This window comes from Aulonocara stuartgranti, assembly GCF_965226115.1.
Source record: "Aulonocara stuartgranti genome assembly, chromosome: 18".
NCBI lineage: Eukaryota > Metazoa > Chordata > Actinopteri > Cichliformes > Cichlidae > Aulonocara > Aulonocara stuartgranti.
In genome coordinates, this window is record NC_138954.1 from 11,702,525 (window position 1) to 11,723,360 (window position 20,836).

The following is a 20,836-nucleotide window of genomic DNA, read 5'->3' on the forward strand; positions in this document are numbered from 1 at the left end:
TTAGATTACCATATTTTCACAATGTAACATAAATAAAGTAATAAATTTAAATATTTTTATAACAACGTCTCTGTAAATAACTAGTCAAAGGTGCAGATATGTTATCTTTAATTTAACAACAAGTGTATTTTAAGGTTTTATAACAAGGAGAAAACAAAAGCTTTTCAAATACATCTTTAATTAGTTGTACAATTATTGCAACCTTCACTCACCCTCTGACCAGGGTCTCCTGGTGGACCTGGGGAACCTTGCAATCCTGGGTTACCAGTAACACCCTGAAACCAGACGTGGATACACTTAGCATTTTATCCAAGCTACTGCTAACCAGCATTCCCACCACAGTCAGTCTATCCAACGCTTTATATGTATAAGCCAACAAAGACAGAAGCAAAGACACTGGTTTGAAAGACATAAGCCTCAAAATGAAACAGCCTCATACCCCCTTCCTCCCCTTGCATTTCACAGACACAGACATACACACATTCATGCACAAGTACACATTCTGACAGTCTCTCCCAGCTCAAGCTTCACTGGCGATCAGGACTGACGCTCTTTCCATAAAGACATTTTTTCCTTCTTTAGCTGTTCTCCATCTGTGGAAGCCAGACAGGAGTGTGGGAGAACGTGATACTCACTGCTGGGCCAGGGGCTCCTGGGGGTCCTTCTACAAGCATTCCCTGAAAAAGGAAAAAGTGGATGCAGTAGCATTATAGGGCATCCTGTAAGTTGTTGCCCACAGGCAATGGAGAGTGAAGCAAAAAATAGGAGACATGCTTGTTTGATGTTGAGGATCTTACTCATAGCTAAATGACCAGTGCTCTAGTTATCTGATACTTCTAAATGTGTGTGTGTGGTCAAAATACTTGAATGGGAGCCTGTGGTGGTACAAACAGTATGGGAAGAGAGATGTTAACTACTGCTGCTATTTTGGACACTGTTTAGCCTGTTTAAACTGTATAGGTTGAGGGACTTCTTTATGTGACTGTGGTTGTATATACAGCCTATATGTAAATCTCTCCAGAAGGCAAGCTACCCATGGCTGCCACTGCCCTAAGTAAAATCAAACAGCTAAAGTTACTTTGCACTGAAGTAAATTAAGGCACAGACAAGAGTAAATCAAGTCTGAAAGATGTTTGTGATCTGATGAAATTCCTCTAAAACAATTAAAAAAATATGCAAAATAATTTGATTGTGACATATAAATCACTGCGTGCAAGTAACATAGTGAATAGATATGAAAGTAGGCTGAGAATAATTATGAAAATGTGCTACTTGTCTGAAAAATATGTTGGTTAGAATAACAAAGAAAATATAGTGTACCAGACACAGACCAGTGTAGAGTATTAGAGTATTAGGATCTCTACAATTAAATTATTCTTAGCAATATGTTTGTTTCTTAAATATTTTACTCAGTTAGTATGTACCTATTTATTTAACTTGAACCTTTAATGGAAAGGTTTATTCTCAATAAGAGAAAGATGAGAAAGACTTTTCACTTACGGGCTCTATGACAGCAGGTTCGCCCTTCTCTCCTTTTTCTCCCAGGTACCTTTGACCTCCATGCACCTAAAGACATAGGACATACCAGGTGAATTTCTTTACAAAATAGAAACAAAAGCTTGACTTTTTGTTTCTAAAGACAGACCATCAGTGGTTTAAAGAACAAAAATGCAAATTGTGATATCAATGAACAGCAGATGTCTTGCCTGAAGCCTCCTATACTTAAAATAGTGACAAAATTGCCCATAAAAAGTAAAACTTTACCAAAATGATGACTAGTGTCCTGCATATTTTTTCAAGGCAAAAAAAGGTGTTTTTTTCTACTGGAAAAAAAATATCAAATGTCATTTTGCAAAAAGCTATAATTTAGGATATGGTCTGACTACTACTTATTAGTTATCCCAAAAGCCAGGAACTGCCCAAAAAGACCCTACTGAGCATGAATGTAGAGGTCGTTAACTGACACTATCCATACAATGACTTAACATGAGAAGAATTCACAAAGAAACAACCACAGTGTTTCCAAAACCCACAAGATTGTACAGTTCAACCTAAAGAGGAAACCAGTACTTAATGAGAAAGTCATAGAGAAAGGCTGAGACTGTGCAGTGGAAAGCAAAAACTGAGCAGTTAAGACTGAACCTAAGGAGACAGATCCCAAGCCAAGATCCAGACAGAGCCTGTGTCACTTCCTGATACTGAGAATCCTGAGGCAAAGTACAGGGCTGGAAACAAGTAACAATAGACACTAGGTCAGCAATTTCTGTCTGGCTTTATAGTTTGATCTAGACGGATTTAATGAAGAAAAGACATATTTGTAGATTTTGACTGACTACACAGGATGATCTAAAATCAAAATTGGTGTGACAACTAGTGTAAAGCATCTTTGGTAAACATTCAAGGTCACTGAGTTCAAGAGGTCATAGAAGGTCAACATCTGCTTATGTGTAAAAGACAAGGTGTGTGTTTGTGCTCTACTTGTGTATTTAAGTTTTGTCCCTGAGTAGGCAGAACGATCCAAGCTAACATTAGAAACAACAAACACAAAGGGCACCGAGAATACTCCATCAAACAAATGCTATCAACATGTTCTCCATCCTTCCACATTCCTGAACACCACCTCTACCCCCTCCATGCCCGACCCCCATCCCTCTCAGCATGACTCCTAAGCAGTCCAGCACTTACACTGCTCTCTTTGATATCTGTTTCAGCTGGAGCACCAGGGCCAACATGTTCCTCATGTGGTACAGATGTAGGCTTGGCGTTGTAGTCGAATTCATCATAGCTTTCATAATTATATTGCTTCTCTGTAAACTCTTTGTCGCCATATGCATTCAGGTCGTATTCCTTAAACTCATACACGTCAGTCCCTGGATCCACCTTCTCCTGGGTGTCCACTGGGGCAGCAGTTTCCACACCAGTAGTGGGATCTACCCCGACCTGTTCCACACCAGTGATGTAATCATCCACTATTTCCTCTACGTACGCCTGGGATCATTCAAGGCAATGCAAACAGAAGGAACAACAAGGTTTGGTTAGTGAAATGAAACCATGGGACCAATGACAATTATTCATGTGTTTTACAAAGTCAAAACAGTAATAAGCACTCTGTTTGAGCAAAAGTACTATATGGCAACTAATTTTCTAGTTAGTTCTACACACATGTCTAATTTGGTACAGCTAAATGTACAAATCCACATGTGTATTGTTAGTAAGCAATGTTACTAAGATTAACATCTGTAATCACATCAATATACCAATATTTTACATTATATATCATCAATATAGCAATTATTTATTCCTTGCAAAACAGCTGGAGTAATTTCAAACTGATATATTTTTTTTAAAAACCAATCACATAGGCACAATATGATTCAAACTAAAAGCTGAAACAACAAAACAACAAAACAAAAAAGGGGGTAATTTAGACAACAAAAACAATAATTTAATCCAATTAATAATAATAATGCAAATGCGTATATACAAATATTTTGAAGAACTGTGATCCGATGAAGAATAACTCAGGACTAAAACAGTAAAAAGTAATGTAAGCGCAGAAACTGAAGCACTGCACTGATGTCAGTCACAGTCAAACACAATGGGAAAATATCCAAGCATCTCATAAGCACAGGAGTTTCCACCAATACGCTTTTGTACTTTAGCATTGTCTGTCGACTACACTGCTGTCCTCAGTATTTAGGCATGCATTCCTACAAAATATTTTTTTTTCCCTCGGATACTCCACCATCCCATCATTTTAAATTAACCCGAGTCCTGAGCTAATTGAAGCTGCATTGTCTATCTTAAGGTACACACAAAGCAATCAGCGATCATTTGGCTGCCAGAGAACAGTATCATATTGTTTTGGTTGAACCCCCAAATGTTCCTCATTATCTTGTGTTTTGTGTGATGGTTTAGCACAAATTAAAACAGGATCTGCCAAATTCAGACTATGGAAGAAATATAGGGGATGTGCCTGTGTAGTGATTTTCCATTGGTTACAGTTCATTAAATGACAAACTTTTCCTGCTTTTGTCTTTATTCAAACTCTGTTTGATGGAGGCTGTTTCTCATGGAAATCAAGTAGTGGAGTAGGCTGTTTGATGTTAATGATGCCGTGTTGGATTGTGACCTCCAAAGATGATCATAAAAATCTGTCTTGTTGCCAGTGATGCCTTACGGTTTTACTAGCATTTCATTTTAAACCCATTTACCAGGAATTGAAACAAAACTGGAATCCAGATGTTAAATTTCAAATCAATGACACACAGATAATTTTCTACATTCAGAGGACGTTTATCCTGCAGGGCTTATTTTAACAAACACTTTCATGGTTATGAAATTGATCTAATTTAATAAAACCAAAATTTAAGGTAACACTAAATTTAATATCCTAATGAGATTATCAACCAACCACTAATTATGTACAGTCACAAACAAGTTTACGTAGAAATCTGTGATAGTTCCCAGAAGTTTCTAATAGCTCTTCACCACAATCTATGGTAATCTTTCCAAGGTTCCTCGTTAAAACCTGCTGATTGCTCTTAAAAGCAAAAAGTACAGCACAATAAACATTTTGCATAACTAGCATCATATTGTGTGGAATGACCATATTTGACATGTGTGTATCCAGAAATAACTTTCACTGTGCCTGTACCTCCTGATGGTGATCAAACATGGTTATAGAATTAAAGTAATTTTATAAGATATAGACCTCAGGACATTTTCCCATAGCTTAGTTATCAAACATTTTTAAAATCTCAGGGTTTTAAAAATAAGCAGTTTTAAAAAGTTACCTCGCCTTGTCCTGCAGTATCAGTGGGATTCTCAGGTTGACTTCCATCCACTACGGTGTAGTCATACTCACCTGTATAATAGTCTCCACCCACATTTGTCTGAAATTGGAGCAAGAACAACACAGGGAAGGTTTGTAACGGGTAAAATACAGTAATTATCACCAATCTTGGTGATGTAGATGTCTTCATCTGCCTCTAGCACACCCTTTCTCAAACAAAGAAACACAAAGAGAGCTAATTTTATAATTATGATTGTAATAGACATGTGAAAATTATTGCTACAGAATTAAGTATATCCAGAATATGTATCATAATGAGCAATAAAAGCAACTAACAATTGCTCCAATAAAAGAAATGTAGCCAAGAAATACAACCAACAGAGACAGAGAGGGCAAAAATGAGACGATGAAAAACTAAAAATAAGGGAAAAAAGGAAACCATACATATATGTCGTTCTTGGTGACACCCATAATAACTGCTTGTCAAGTTTTACCTGAGTTTTGGCTGCTTCAGTAGGGGAAGGGTCAGTGGTTATCTCACCCTCACTGTAGTCATAGACATCATAGGTAGGGTACTGTTAAAAAAAAAAAAAAAAAAAAAAGGAAAAAGAAGAGGCATCCACAATCAATTAGTTGGTGCGATCATGTAAATAAAGCAGCACGATGTCTTCATTTACAGACAATGTACTTCATTTACATGGCAAGTAAGCGTTCATGCTTCTCAAAACTGGTTAAAATCCAAACTTAAACCACACAAAACATTAAATATATAGCTTCTTGCTATTTTAAAAATAGCAATGGCTGGTTGATGTTAGGGGAGATTTTACATCCATATGAGGAAATGAAATCCTTTAGCACATGGATGAATGGAACATTCCTTTATCCTTCCCCTTCCTCTGAGAGACCCTCCTGAACATAAGCAAGCAAACAACAATTAAAATTCCTGTTTGCTGCTGACAGGAGGTTAATAGGTTAATGCAATGCCAGTGAAAATGTATCTGCTTCTGCCGCTTAATTTGAATGCCAACAATTGCTGGCGGCTTTCATTAGTGGCTCTTTAAAAGACAAAACTCAAGCTGTACAGAATCACCGCAAGATGGTAAATTATGGGGAGCATACAGGATAGAGCAGCAGGGGATAAAACCATTGTTCCTCTATTTTAAAACCTGACTCCTATAAAAAGAAAAACACTCACACACCCACTGGGGTATTGGAATAGTCATCGTGAAAACAATGCATTTATCTGAACAATGTGTGCTCATCAACTTCAGATGGTGATAATGGTGATGTGTGCATTATGTTGCTGTTTATATACATTTTAAACATTAATTCAACCTGCCCTGACCTGAACCTGAGGAAATATCATAATATACACTCTGCAAGACTGAGTCAAATTTATCTTATTCTCCTTAAGATGAGGTAGAGGAGTAGATGAGCGCCACTCTTAAAGCTTGTCATTAAATATCAAGCTGCAGCCTGGAGAAAATTGCCTTAGCTTAGGAGAAACACTCAAGGAACAAGGAAACATTTTTATCTTGGCTGACTTAAGACAAATCAATAAATCATATGGTCTAAATTATCTTTAAAATGTATTATGCTCATCATCTTTTGGCTTTAACTTCATATTTACAGTAAAAAGAGCAGACTTCTATCTACTTCTAGCTTCTTCTCATCTAACCCTAGACCAAAGAAAGCAGATGTGTATTATATGTTTAAATACTTAAAATCACCATTTAATGGGCATTTATTGTGATACTGCCCATAACCAACAAAGTGTTATGCAAATGAGTCACTGTAGTCCTTTAAAAGAAAAAAAAAGAAAACTTTTAGTTGTCCTAACACTGTCAAAACAGAGGCAAAGTAGATTAAGTTACCAGACCAGCCCCTAATGCTACACTCTATGCGCAGGAATAAATATTAGTCCCTGGACAACTGCTAAGCTCATAAAAACAATAAAAGAGCCACGGCCTGCTGCAAGGCTGGCCTGGCGTCCGTTCAGCGGCCCAGAGAGGGAGAGGTCACAGAAGAGAGAAGTTCTGGCCAGACTGACTGAAATGGCAGAGAGAGAGAGCGAGAGAGAGAGAGAGAGAGAGAGAGAGCGAGAGAGAGAGAGAGAGAGAGAGAGAGAGAGAGGGGGGGGGACAGGGTTAGATGGAAATAGGGAGGGAGAGAAAGAGAGGGAGAGATAGAGAATGAAGAAATAATTTATAAAGATTTATGGTGTTGAAGTGCTTGGCTGAGCTGAAGGCCTTCACCACAGGCATGGATGAAAGACGTAAATACTAAGGGGTGCTTATAAAAAAGAGCACTCCCCCCAGCTTCCTTCTCCATCACTCCGCTTGCTCTTTTAACCAAGCTGGTAACATGTGGTTCATGACCACTTGCTTCAGGACAAAATCATTTCACCTAACAAAGGTAAATGTAACAGTTTGGGCTAAAAGATCACAAAAATATCCTTTTCAACAGTGATTTGTCATTTTCAGGAAATGTTTTTCAGTTGTGCATGAGTACATAACTTTTTTTAAAATACTGATCTGGAATGAAGGAAGAACATTCTTGTTATAAGTGTACAGAAACCAACAATGAATAAACCAGATTTACAAGGTTTTTAAAGCCAAAACATTCCCTGCTGTCTATTTGAATTGACAAGCTCCTTGTGTTGCTGCCGAGAACTAACCTGATGATGAAGCAACATTTTCCAAGACCCATACCCACTCTACAGCCAATATTTCTGAATAGAGAACCAGCTCCTGATTTTTTTTCCTTAAAAACCAAGAATCTAAAGTCGACTTTTCCAGGTACTGGAAGTCTAGCTGGGGAAGGGATAGCTTAAATTTCCCTGGGAGTTTGGGCAGAGCCTGCAGAACTCGTTAGTGATAAATCACGGGGCCACTCCAAAGTGGGCTCAGACTTTGTGGCAGAGAAAAAAGAAAGGTTTCCAGTGTGAGCTCATCAGTTATTTAGTGAAATACTGAAGGAAAATGTCAGCCGGCAGAACAGCTTGAACTAGCAAAATAACAAAAAAATGAAGATGGAAAAAAAAGAAGTCCTGACACAAAGCACTGTATTTCAATTAAGAAATATGGCTAAAGAAACAACAAGTGGTATTTGGGAGCCAGTGGTAATAAAACTTGCATTTCAAACTAAACCATGTATTTTGATATGTCAGCATGTTTCCACTAGTAAAACACAAAGTGGAGAAAATGACAGATTTAGAGTTGACACAGAAACCCGTGCACGTACGTTCTTATTCATGGAGGACTGTTTGTAAAAAGTTTCCACACAAATTGCTGAAATTATTATTATTATTATTATTTTTGGTTTATTTCTCAGAGACTGAAACTGAGCTACATTAAACCAGGGCAAGTATACAAAACTGCACAGACACCTGGTATGTAATTACACCTTACACCCAGCCTTTCAGTTCTTCCCATTTTACAAATTTAAATGTCATTTATCCCAGTCTCCTTTTTTGTCCTTTTAACTCATCTTTGACTCTCTTATTAAAAACATCAAAGAATAAAACCCTGTTTCTAAATTCCTGCTACTACTAACATATTTCCTCCCTTCCTGTTTCCTTAATTCTTTCGCTTACCACAAATATTTCTCTCTGCCTGCCTCTTCTCTATAAAATCCTCCCTACTTCCCCCTCCTCTCTCCCAGCTTTCTTTTTCTTTTTTGCTTCAGTTAAGCAGGAGATAGTGCTCCCACCTGATCTCTGTTTCTAAAGCTACCCCAGTACTGACCTCATACTCAGGTTCCTGAGCCTGTGGGGTGTCTTGATGGTTGGGGGTTTCACAGTCGGGGCTGTAGTGTTCACAGTAGTCATAGGCTGCCCTGGGGTCTGCCACTATCAGCAGCTGCTGGATGTCACCCTGGAAATGGAGGAGAAGAAGACTTTCAGCGAAAGACAAGTCAACAAAGTTTTAAGATGACAGAGTCACGAATTAGGATGCACGTTTCCCTGCTGCAAATTCAATTACCAGACTTTTTTTTTTATTCTGCGTATCCCTCAACATAAACGTTCTGTTGATTGTTAATTCACAATACTATATGAGTTGGTCAGTAGTGCTATTTAGTTCAGTGTAGTTTCTGCGAAAGCAGCTTTTTTCTAGTTTGGTTTGGCAAATAGCTCCAATACCAGGAAGCCTCAGACACTGCTGAGTAGAAGCTAGTCAGGGGCATGAAAAAGAGCTGAACAGACCACTTCCCATCTGCAGCTGGAAACAAAAAGCTTAGCACAGTAGCCTAATCTATCTTCATTTAATCCAGAATCCAGCCCACTAAGTTTAACTGTATTGTCCAGGTCTCTAAACAGCACAGAAGAGAATTTAAATAAATTAATGTTCCATGGGGTTTGCATTTAAGATTGGGCTTTTCACATTTCCCATTGCAGGATTACATCTTGGACCTTTTCAATCAATAATCCCTTTTCTTTCAGTCATTTGTTTTTGTCAATCACATAAAGCTTATTGAAAAAAAGGAAAGAAAAACAAATTTAATGTCAAATCTTTCAGAGAGTCTTCTTTGCAGACACCACTAACGTTTCTTTCTCTTGTCTTTTTTTCCCCACAATTACAAATAGAAACCAAATGTTAACGCCCATGTAGCATACACCTATTTCTTCAGCTTTACACCAGCACAGTGATAATAAAATGTGACAATAAAACAACAAGGCAGATGTTGTGCAGTACCAGAGGCAGTAGTCTCTTGACTATTAATTAAGGCTTTAGGGGAGTCTGTAAGCTTTTAAAAAGAGCTATTGTACAGTTCCCCCCCAACTCAGCCGTGAGGGACGGCAAGTCCCCTTACACAGCAGATAAATAACCAAGGCCTGTACTTATCTAAGGCTGTCTGTTTTTCATGAGCTTTTGGAAAAGGAAATTAGATCCCCGCTCCCAACTGTTTCATCAGCCAAAGGCTCTTTTTCCATGATCGTCTCCGAAGGAATTTCTAAACCAGGAACTGCTTTACTACTGATATGAAGCATTCTATCTATACCCATCTACCATATGGGCACCTCAGCTGACTTTTTCAGAATCCACATGGACTAAGAAATTCAGTGGACAAACAAACAAGGAACATAACCTGAGTGCTGCATGAAGGTGAAGAGAGGCCACAAACAGGGTGGCCCCTAAAGAGGAAGCACATACATGCACATTGCATTAAATTACAAGAGGCAACATCTGTATAAGCTTAGATCTCTGGAACACATTAGAGACTAACCGCCCTGTGCTCCCATCATATGTGACCAGTATATTTCAACAGCCTATTAAACAACCAAAACAACAACAACTAACATACGTAAATAAATTTGACATATGGCTTAATGAAAGGATGTTAATGGCATATGTGCCATTTATTCTACAATTAGCATAATTATGTTTGCCTATGACTCATTTGAAAATCCATCTTTCCATATGCATACATAGATTTTCCATGTAAAGACTATAACCTGTCTAGAGAAAGAAGGTGCTGGTGGTAAATGTTGGTAAAGCAATAGGAAAGAAAGATATTACCTGCACCTGCTGTAACACTGACTGAAAGGAACAACAAAAGCTACAATGACAAGTCCCCCCTCAAACTAATACTCTAGCTGCTTGCTTGTTCTTTTTATAATTTACTACAAATGTATCCAAACTCAATGGTAGAAGATAGAACCGTTAATAACACAGACATACTGATTTTAGCAGAACTTCTTTCTGTTTCCTCTTTCTTCTATGAGTAGACAGTAACTTTTCAATTTCATGCTTTTCCAGTTCCTTCACTTAAGCATAGTTTGGCACTGGACAAGGCAACAATATATTTACTATAACAAGAAAATATGCACGAGTCCAAAAATGTCACCCAGGGATTTTCAAAAGACCACACACACTTGGCCCATTTATGAAGCCTGACAGTGATTCAGTCACCCCCAAATTCCACAATCAGCTTCTCATTCCTTGCCCTCCTGCTCTACCCCACCCTGGATTTATTCCTTGTCTTCATCTTGGTGCATTTGTTGATGTTAGTGTCTGTATTGCATTGCACAGCTCTCTGGCATTTTTTAGTTCTTCCTCAGAGTTATAGGAATGATCCACAGCAATGGTGTGGATCTCCTCAGAGTTGGCATGGACATAATGGGATGAATCATCTGTCTAAGCCACACTAGAATAAATCAATGAATGGATCCGCGGACAATGTGCATGTGTGTAAAACAACAGCCTCGACACATGTTAACTGTCATCTCCTGCTTTCACAGCAAACTTTAACCAAAGAGCAGGACATAAAAAGGATGAGCCACTAATCAAAGAAAAGCTCTGCAAATTTATCTTTAATGCACAGGAAAACCATTTAATTCACTAAATATTTACACAAGAGTAAGGAAAATAAATGTGGGCTGTTTTGTTTCTTAAATGTGCACATTTCACATTTGATTTTAAGCAAAGAGGGATAAAACAGAAGACAGACACTCTTAGATGTCCTTGGGTCTATGACCAGGGAATTCTAACATCTGCTGCAAGTAGTCGCCCTTGCTAACAAGGAAAAAGAACTGCACATGGAAAATTACATGCAGGCGGACGGTTTGTTTCTTATCTATAAAACCCATCCTTACTTTTTTTTGTTATGAAATATTTACTTTTCCTAGAAATGTTAGCCCTTAAAACTGACTTTCTTTGCTATGCAGATGACACCCACCTATATTTCCCCATAAAGTTTGGTGCTACAGATACATCTTGAATTATCTCCTGCTAAAGATTGGCCTCTTTCCAGTCCCTTTTAAACCTCAGATTTATTGTATGGGTTTGTATCAATTAGTTGTAATATTAGCTGCATTATTTAAAATGTTTTTAATCAGTGTGCCCCTTTTATGTTGCCTCAGAAATCTTTTTTGTTTTTAATTGTTTATGTTAATGCTTTACCCTGCTTTGAAGTTTTAAACTGTTACTCTTTTGTATAATATCTTGTCTTTTTTCATAAAGCACGTTGTTTTTAACACAGGTATGGTGTTGATTGTGATGATATTTGATAATTAGCACACATTTCTTCATCCATAAGTCTCAACATTCATTATTTATTTAATTTCATTGTGCATCCTTTTAGACATTATTCATTCTCATTTCACATATATTTTTAAGACTGTGAAGACTTTTACTCTTAACTGTAATACTGCCTTGATTTTTGTTCCTGCAGACTGTGTATATCTGCAATTGGTTAAATAAAATGACATTGAGTCAGGCTGTGCAGGATATTAAATTCAAGGTGGATGTCCACAGTTTCTAAGAGAAATCTGTTTGTATTTAAAGTATTTAAAAATATGAAAACTAGAATGAACTGCAATCCTAAAACATAGACTTAATTCAACTTAATTTATGAGTTATTGCCAGAGAAAAAGACCTGTCCTATAAAGATGTGAATGTAGTGTGATGTAGTCTGGTATCTGTTCTGATTAGTCAATATAACGACAGGTTATTTTTCTTTGTCTTTGGGATTGAGAATGACTGACCAAGAAAACGGAATTTGCCACCATATGCTCAATCACTTACACAAAAAGACTTGACCTTGTAAGCGTGCTAAGACATGATCCATAGTTTCCTCTATGACAGCAACTAAGTAGGTAAATATGGCACTAAATGTTACTGCCTGTGGACAGGTATACCAGGTAGTTTTAACTTGTGGAGGGAAAATTAATACACAGAGAACACATAGTTATGAAAACACTATGTAAGCTAACAGCTAGCCTTACTTAACATAAAATTTGGGGTGCTCCAAATATTTCACTGAGCCAATAAAACTTTTCACTGGAATTACTTTGTAGAATAAAATAAATAAAACTTCAATAAAACAGCAGGTGAACCTCTGAGGGCACCATGTCCATCGTGCATAGGTGTTATTGCAGATGTTTTAGCTTTTTAAATTAAAAAAAGCATTTTAAATAGACACTGCATATAATTATTTTATTTTTTCTCACAGTAATTCACTCGAGTATTTTCTTTACTTAACTTCTCACACATACCTCTGAACAAGCCTGGCATACTGATCATATGCAACGCCTATTTTTCCAAACTCTGGGGAGGGAATACATCTTGAAAGAGCCAATACACAAATGGAATTTCAAAACTGTACAAGTACAACAATTAACCAAGTAGCACAAAGGAGGAAAAGTGTATAATACTCTCCAGATTTCTTACAGTATTTCATCAAATGCAGCCACTGTGGTCAGCGCAGGGATAACGTTTCTTCTCAAGCACTGGGGGCATACAAATGTCTTGCACCCTTCAAATATGAAAACATTTGGCCTGCCAGTAGCTCACAAAACTGTTGAACTATTTGAACCATCTGTTTGCCTGTCTGCCCACACTTTCCTCACTTCTTTCTCTGTCACTTTTTCCTTGATCTGCTCTTTTCTATCAGGCAGTTCTTTTTTATTACTTTGCTCAAAATACAAAGGTAACAAATGGTGGGACTGAACTATATGCAATTATATATGTAACTAGGGCTAATTTATAGGGAAAATGCTACAGAACAAAAATGTTCTCATTTACAAATCACAGTGAACAAAAAACATAAGCAGTGACTGATGACATTCTCATCAACCTTGACATTAAATACGAACATTCCTATTACACAATCTTTACCAAAACATGTTGTGACAGATATTAGAGGGTGAAAATGACTGAGGCAGATGAGAAACACTCACAGCGCTCAACTTCTCTCAAGCCAATCATAAACAATGATTCACTTTAAGGCTAAGAGCACATCAGACTCTTGTTATATTCCCCTGCCAAGGACTGTCCTGCTTGAGGGACAGTGTTTTGGAATGAAACACTGTCCCTGTGCAGCAATGACAGACACATACACAAACCATCTCCGCCTCTCTCTCTCCGACATACACACATGGACGCTCACACTTTTTCGCACAAAACAACACAAACGTAAACACAGAGACAGACATCTGGCACAAACAAAGAATCCTTTAAAGTCTGAAAAGTCGATTTGCGTAAAAACAAGAAGAGGAGATGATTTTACTTTGAATATCTTGTGGCTTTTATTTCAAAGAAGAAAGAGGGGGGGAAAGGCATTTGGAGACCCGGTCAGTGAGCATATCTCTTAAACAGCTGTGCAATCCTAGCCAAGACTAAGCACACACTGATCATATTTTCCCCTAGCGTTCACTCTTCGGTGCGCTTCCAGCTTTGACACCTGCTTATGCAATCTACTGCAGTAAGGTAACCTACTCACAGCAACTGGAATGAGAAAGCATCATAGTGTAATTACACATAAACACAAGCTTTTTTTGCTCACCAGCCACAATTAGTATTTTAGATTGAAGAAGACTGTTCAGTCTAAGAAGATTGTTTCTTAGAATTGCACATTATCAAATCTGTTAACCTATCTGAAGGTTTGCTGCAGGTAAACTAAGTAAACTAAGTCTATGGTGTCCACTTTTTGTGAGTGTGAGACCAAAACGTGGACACCATAGCTTAATAGAACTTTAAATAAATGGAAACAAATTACATTCTGTTTCTTTATGAACAAATGATCTATTTAAAACACGTGGAGCAACTTCGAGAAAGTTAATTAATGAATTTATCTATATCTGAAGCTTTAGAGGATTTGGTAGGCATCCTTTAAAACTTCAAAGCAAGTCAGGCGTAACTCTTACTCCCAGCCGTCACGCTACACTAAGGTGAATGACTCATAGCTCTGTATTCAGTATACAGGCATGAATGTTATCAGGCACCTCTTAGACTGAAAGCATTTTTTAAAAAACACAATGTCTTCTCCACCAGCTATGTAATCAAGTCAGATAGAAATCCAACTGAAATGAATTCAACATTTTAGAGTGAAAACATCATTTTTGGTGTACCTCCACAAATTTTTAACATGAGTACATTTGATATATAAAAGACTATGAAAGAACTGGTCTGCTGATTGCAAAGCTGTTTCAAATTTTCACAATACATTTATCGAGATAGTCCGGAAAGTTTCCGCAGCCTACAAGGTATTCTGTGATATGCCTATAACAGCTGTAAATTTACAAAGAATCCCAATGCATAACTTAATGAGCAAACTCTAAACATAGCACATGGCTTTCATATACTTTCAAACAGGCTTTTATCTATAAGAATATGCTAACAAACAACTTTGTGGCCAGTAAGAATTTTTTCCAAAAACAGTGCAGCTTGCCCACAAGTAGCAATTTTAAAATCAACACGTCTTGTGTTATTACACTTGAAGTGGAAATAATTACAGCTTAAGATACAATTCTAGCTGGAGCTTACTGTGTGATGCACTGATCAAAAACACCTTGCAAATCATAAAAAACGTCTTGGAACACAAGGAATCATTTTCTTCTTTCTAGGTTTTACAAAGAGCGCATCCTACATTGCTCTGTAATTTAATATAATTTAGCTTATTGTATTTTGAAACAAAGAACACTCACGCAAGCCAAATGAGAACTATTAAATCAGACTTAAAAACAGAAAAGAATGACTGTGGTAAGTTTTCACTTTATCCCCTTTAATCTTATTCACCTTAATTATATTAACCAGAAATCACTTTGGAATTCATTCATTCATTATGACCTAAAACTAATTTATTTCATTATAGTTAATGACATATGCATAAAAATAAAGCTGTAAATCGACATGGGGAAAAAACATATAAGTGAAGAGAAGCAACATCACAATTTCAAGTGGTTTCACTGTGGAAAGGCATCTCTGACCTAGAAGCAAACTTTTTGCTGACTGCCGAACTTAGCAAGCATTCTACATTCAGCTAGCCTCCAAGCAAGCCTAATGCGTTTCATGCCATCATTTATTTCACATCTGCTGCTGAGCACAAAGTTACCAGTTCCCAGAACCATTTTATCACTGTCCTCTTAATTTTGATTCTGCTTCTCACAGTTACTGATCAATTGTGACACAATTAATTCATAAAAAAACATAATATAGTTTAGGCAGTCGACATCGAACAGACCCCTTTATTTCCTTTGTAGTTAAATATCCAAATTAGTGCTGAGAGAAAAAAAAAAACACATTGAGTAGCACACTGTGCAAGTAGCCTTCATAATAACATTGCCTATGGCTCTTGCCAAGTATACAAAGCCAATATTGTTGTTCTGGCCAATAAAATTCCCTATTATATATATGCACACAGAATGAAAGGCAAATAAAATGTCTGGCCTTAAAGCTTTTGGACTCTAAGTATTACAAACTACAATTGTCACAGTGTTAAATGGAAATCATTGAGAATAATACTCACAATGTGCGTGCAATTAAGCTTAAACAGAAAAGAGAAATTGTTGGCATCTAGGTCAGTTTTCTGTAATAGTTTCAAGGCTTAATGAATGCAATCTATTGGTGAATGTCTGCATTACACATATGTAAGACATTCCTATTGCAATTATGTGTAAGCAGGTTTTTACCTGTATAGCACTGAATCTTTGCAAACTTTGTACACCCATAACTCCATAAAAATGATCATACTCTAAAAAAAACTGTATTCAAGTCTTCTGCCCAGATGCAGCCTAGGAAAGCAATAAAGCAACAATATGACTGCAACAGGCTTGCAGCTATTCACACACCACATGGTATAAGTTTCTCTTGTCTTATCACCTAGCTTGCTGTAAAACAAATTAGTCCCAAATTTGACAACGGTCTTTAAAATAATTTCACAACATAAACACCACCAACCACACAGAGAAAATACTTCAGGTGAGAAGATATTCAATATGGCCGTCATACCTCAAAGACCTCTTCATCTAGGATTCGGGTGCCAAAGACTGTGATGCCCTCTGTGCTGATAATGGCATGGTCACTTCTGGCGAGTGGTCTTGTCACCTTTTTCTTACAGTCCACAATGATGGTAACGCTCTTCTTCTCCACACTGATAGCTACACGATGCCATCTGTTTAACAAAGAAGGACATCAGAAATACAACAATGACCCTCTGAGTTTTAGGAAAACTGCTTCAGTCCACGGCTAAGGGAATAGTTAACATTTAGTTTAGGAAGTGGAAACGCTTACCAGTATTTGCTATCACATCTGGAGTTGGATATGAAGCTCTATATGATTATACTGGTAAATACAGTCACAGGACTTATTAGCTAGATCAAGCTAGTACTGGTTTAGACCTCCGTTTGCCTTCAAAACTGCCTTAATTCTTTTGAGGCACAAATTTGACAAGGTACTGAAAACAGAGATTTTGGTCCATATTGCTAGGACAGCATCCATCATATGTATCTCACATTTCACTACATCCCAAACATGCTCTATCGGACTAAGATCTTTAGGTCAGTACAGTGAACTTATTCACTTGTTCAAGAAATCATTTGAGATTATTTGAACTTTGTGATGTGACACACTATCCTGCTAGAAGCAGCCATCGGAAGATGCATACACATTGATCTGCTTCCAATCAGATCAAAGGCCATTCTCTGTAAACCCTATAGATTATTGTATATAGGGAAATACCACTAGATCAACAGTTGCTAAAATATTCAAACCAGCCCACCTGGTACCTACAACCACACTCAAAGTCACTTAAATTGCCTTTTTTCTCCATTCTTATGCTTATTTTAAACTTCAACAGCTTATCAGGATTAGCTGAAGTTCAAAAGCAGTTGAGCTGGTCCACTGAACAAAGTGGCCAATGAGCGTATGTAGCTTAGCTTAACTTAGTCTAATGTGTAGAAGGATAAAACAGCTAGCCTGGCATCAATGTACCAGCTTGCACTGGCACAGTGCTATTTGCCCTGTGGCATCTGGAGAGCTATGCATAAATTTCTAAGAAGTACATGCAAAAGTTGTTTTTTTGTTAACTATGAAAGTATTCTTCAGTTTTTGCCAGAAGAGCATGTGAGTATTTTCAAACTAGTTGGACTAGTCCTATGAATGGATCCACATTGATTGAGCTGTATATTTTCACTATTTATCACCAACAAAGAACAACTCATGAAATCGCTGCAAGGCATTTCTGTTGGCATTTATATGAAAGATTGCTGGCAACTTTTAACAATGATTTGTTTCAGCTTCATTGGACAGCTATGAGAATCCTGTCCTTTACTGCATATCAGTGTATAGCAGTGTAGCTGTAAATAATTTAGAAAGGCTGTCATTAAATTGTTGCCAGCAATTTATTTGCCATTACTGTCTGAGTTGTTCCATATGGTGTTAATGACTGAACAACATATGATGATAATAAATGTGCAGAGCTGCGTGTCAGTTTACCAGGCTGGAAGAGTTAAGTATGCACTGAGTGCCTGAGAAAATACTAACAGAGCGGTTCTGCTTAGCACAAAATATAACCTGAATCTTTTAAAATAGAAAAAATTACCCTAAATGTACTGCTTGTGAGCTAACCTCACAATTTCCATAACAAACAAACTCCAGATTTTGAGATATTGCTGAGATAATGGGATAACTGCACGTGGCATAGAAAATGTACTATTTAGGGGACACAAAAGTCTTTCATCTACATTTTCTCTTCTAGTGTGTTAAAGCGCTCCGTCACTTACTTGCCATCAGAAAGTTTGACGGAACGGAACAAAGGGTACTCGTCTGGGACAGGCTTGCCATGCTGGTCCTCATATTGGAAGATGGGGGAACGGCCCACCTCTACTCCAAGCTGCTGCACGCCTTGCTGGTTGTACACAGAAAGCAGGAAGGACTGGAGGCCAGCCTTGGGCTTGATGGTAAACACTATAGAGAAATCCTCTGGGAATACCCCCCCTAAAGGTGGAACACGTAAGAGAAATATTGGGCTGTCACATTAGTAAAGATGAATATAGAGTTTATATAGTCCTAAAATTGCTGAAATGAACATGTTTTACACCAATATTCTGATTAAGAGCAATGTAACGATAAAACAGCAGACATGAAAGCTACATAGCAGAACCAAGATAGATTTAATAGTTTAATAAAAAATATCTCTTATGGGAACTTTATTATTTCATTTGTTTGGTGTTTATCAACACTTCTTTTTGCCATCTCACTGTGTACAATGATATAATGAACATAAACAGAAGGACATGATAAATTAACAAACATGTCAGCGTTTTTACTTGCTCATGGGCACAGAGTGTGTATTTTGCTTGTAATAATTAAAAACTTTCAAACTGTCCTCCCTTAAGAAGCATTTGTGCTACTGGAGACTTCCTTTTACCTTGTGCCCTGTCTTACAAACCTTCTTCTGATGTTATAACTAGGGCAATTGTATTGTAATTAGTAGAGAGAACTGCTTTTGCTCCAACTTTCTCTCCTCAGATTAACCCACAAAGTCTAGACTACTGGACGCGAGTCCGTTTTACTGGGGAAGTTAAACGAAACCTTGGCATGTCCTGAAAGGCCTTGGTAGTGGTGATGCAGCCGTATTAACTTTATAAGGGCTATAAATACAGCAACTCAAACAAATGTCATATTTTTGTGAACATAATAGTTTGGTTCAATGAAAAAATAACTAATACTAGCCAAATAAAAGTCCAATTATTCTGACTGAGGACATTTTGACACTTTACTTCATGACACCTCCAACACCTCACCTCTCAGGCTCACTTATATTACTCAAGTTTCCATTAGTGAACATGAGCATGCTGTCCAGTTAAGCCAAAAATTACACAGGCTTATTTTCTAATTCCTTCAATTACTGCATTTTAGTCTTTCTTTTTGCTCTTTGAAATGTAGCCAGATTCAAAAAGAGTAACACACACTGCACTGACTGGGACATTTCATTTCACAGCAATGAATCCTTAATAAATTTCTCTCACTTTGCTGGAAGTCCATTTTGAGTAAGTAAGCAACTGGGGACCATTTCTAAACTTTGCCCTAGTAGTAAATGAATAACAGGCCGCAAAGGGAGGCATGATTTGTTTGAGCAGCCATGCAAGCAGCAGTGGTATATTATAATTTGGGGGACTAGAAAGAGATCTCATATTTTTTTTCCAGATTAGCTTCTCCTCACTGCCTCCCTGTTAATACCAGAGGTCTCAGTGTGCAGCTCTACTTGTGGTTCCTCAAGCTTGCAAAAGGTAGATTGGGAGGCAGATGCTTCAACATATGGTTCTCCTGCACCAAGCTTCCAGTTTGGGTTTGAAAAACAGACTTCCTTTCTACTTCTGAAAGTCAGTTTAAATTTTGCTTTTTGATAAAGGATATAGTTAGGTCTAAATCAGGTGAACGATCCCTTCATTGAAGTTACTCTATTGTGGAAACAGACACTGTGGCCCTAGCCCAGATTCATTCCTATCTGACTCCTTTCACTTCCCTGTGACAGGGTGTAGGTTGGTGCATTGTAAAGTCTCTTTGAACAAGTCCACATGGTTACAAAAAGTGGCAGGCACATGGATGTCTGCTTAGAGCTTCCTGTTCACCAACTGATGACAACATTTATGCCACTCAGACCCAAGAGAGGCCTAGCAAACCTGCAGATGGGGAAACTAGAACACACATATTAGTTTTGCTGCTATAAGCTCAGGCTGCTGGGGAACTTCCTATGATACACTGAGCATTTCCGCTTCCCCTTATCACTCTCCATACTTTTATAGGTCACTCCTGCATGTGAATACATTTTGTCTTCTCTCTCCCATAGGTTGCCCTATGTTTTACAGGAACACCATGATTTTCTAATATTTCAGACTTAAAAAATCAACAAAAAATTTGACATTTGGCAAATTTGCTTCTGTTAGTAGATAATAGGTTTTGTTCTCTGCAATTAATTACTGAAATTGGGATTTGCCGAGTTTTGTTTAAAATCTACTTCCTAATAAAATAAATATGGATTAAGTTCTCAAAAACAGCCTAATAAAATAAATGTGGCCTCTCAAAAACAGAAGGGCAACACACTCCAAATGCACATACAGTACAATATGAAAAACCCTTCTAAATTTCACTACCTTAACCACAGACTGAGCATCCACATCTGCCAGCAATTAAACTTGAGGAAAGACACTTTGTTGGACAAGATCAGTGTACAAAACAATAGACATGCTTTTGTTGTTTTTTTTGTAACAGATTTATCAGTTTTACCAAAATATCAAATAACAAAAATCTGGTGCTGCTC

General features: G+C 37.5%; 1 protein-coding gene across 2 annotated transcripts in view; it reads right to left on the reverse strand.

Moving 5' to 3' along the window:
* Nucleotides 1-20,836, reverse strand: part of col11a1b (collagen, type XI, alpha 1b) — an 80,906-nt gene that overhangs the window by 52,303 nt on the left and 7,767 nt on the right. Inside the window, exons 3-11 of one of the 2 annotated variants that reach the window (XM_082512109.1) lie at nt 18,297-18,510; nt 16,525-16,687; nt 8,542-8,670; nt 5,290-5,370; nt 4,797-4,895; nt 2,686-2,988; nt 1,501-1,566; nt 636-677; nt 213-275 (exon numbers count right to left, since the gene is read on the reverse strand). In XM_082512109.1, the coding sequence (XP_082368235.1) occupies nt 213-275; nt 636-677; nt 1,501-1,566; nt 2,686-2,988; nt 4,797-4,895; nt 5,290-5,370; nt 8,542-8,670; nt 16,525-16,687; nt 18,297-18,510 (1,160 nt within the window). The remainder of the gene's footprint in view (nt 1-212; nt 276-635; nt 678-1,500; nt 1,567-2,685; nt 2,989-4,796; nt 4,896-5,289; nt 5,371-8,541; nt 8,671-16,524; nt 16,688-18,296; nt 18,511-20,836) is intronic. The other variant, XM_082512110.1, reaches the window with a different exon arrangement.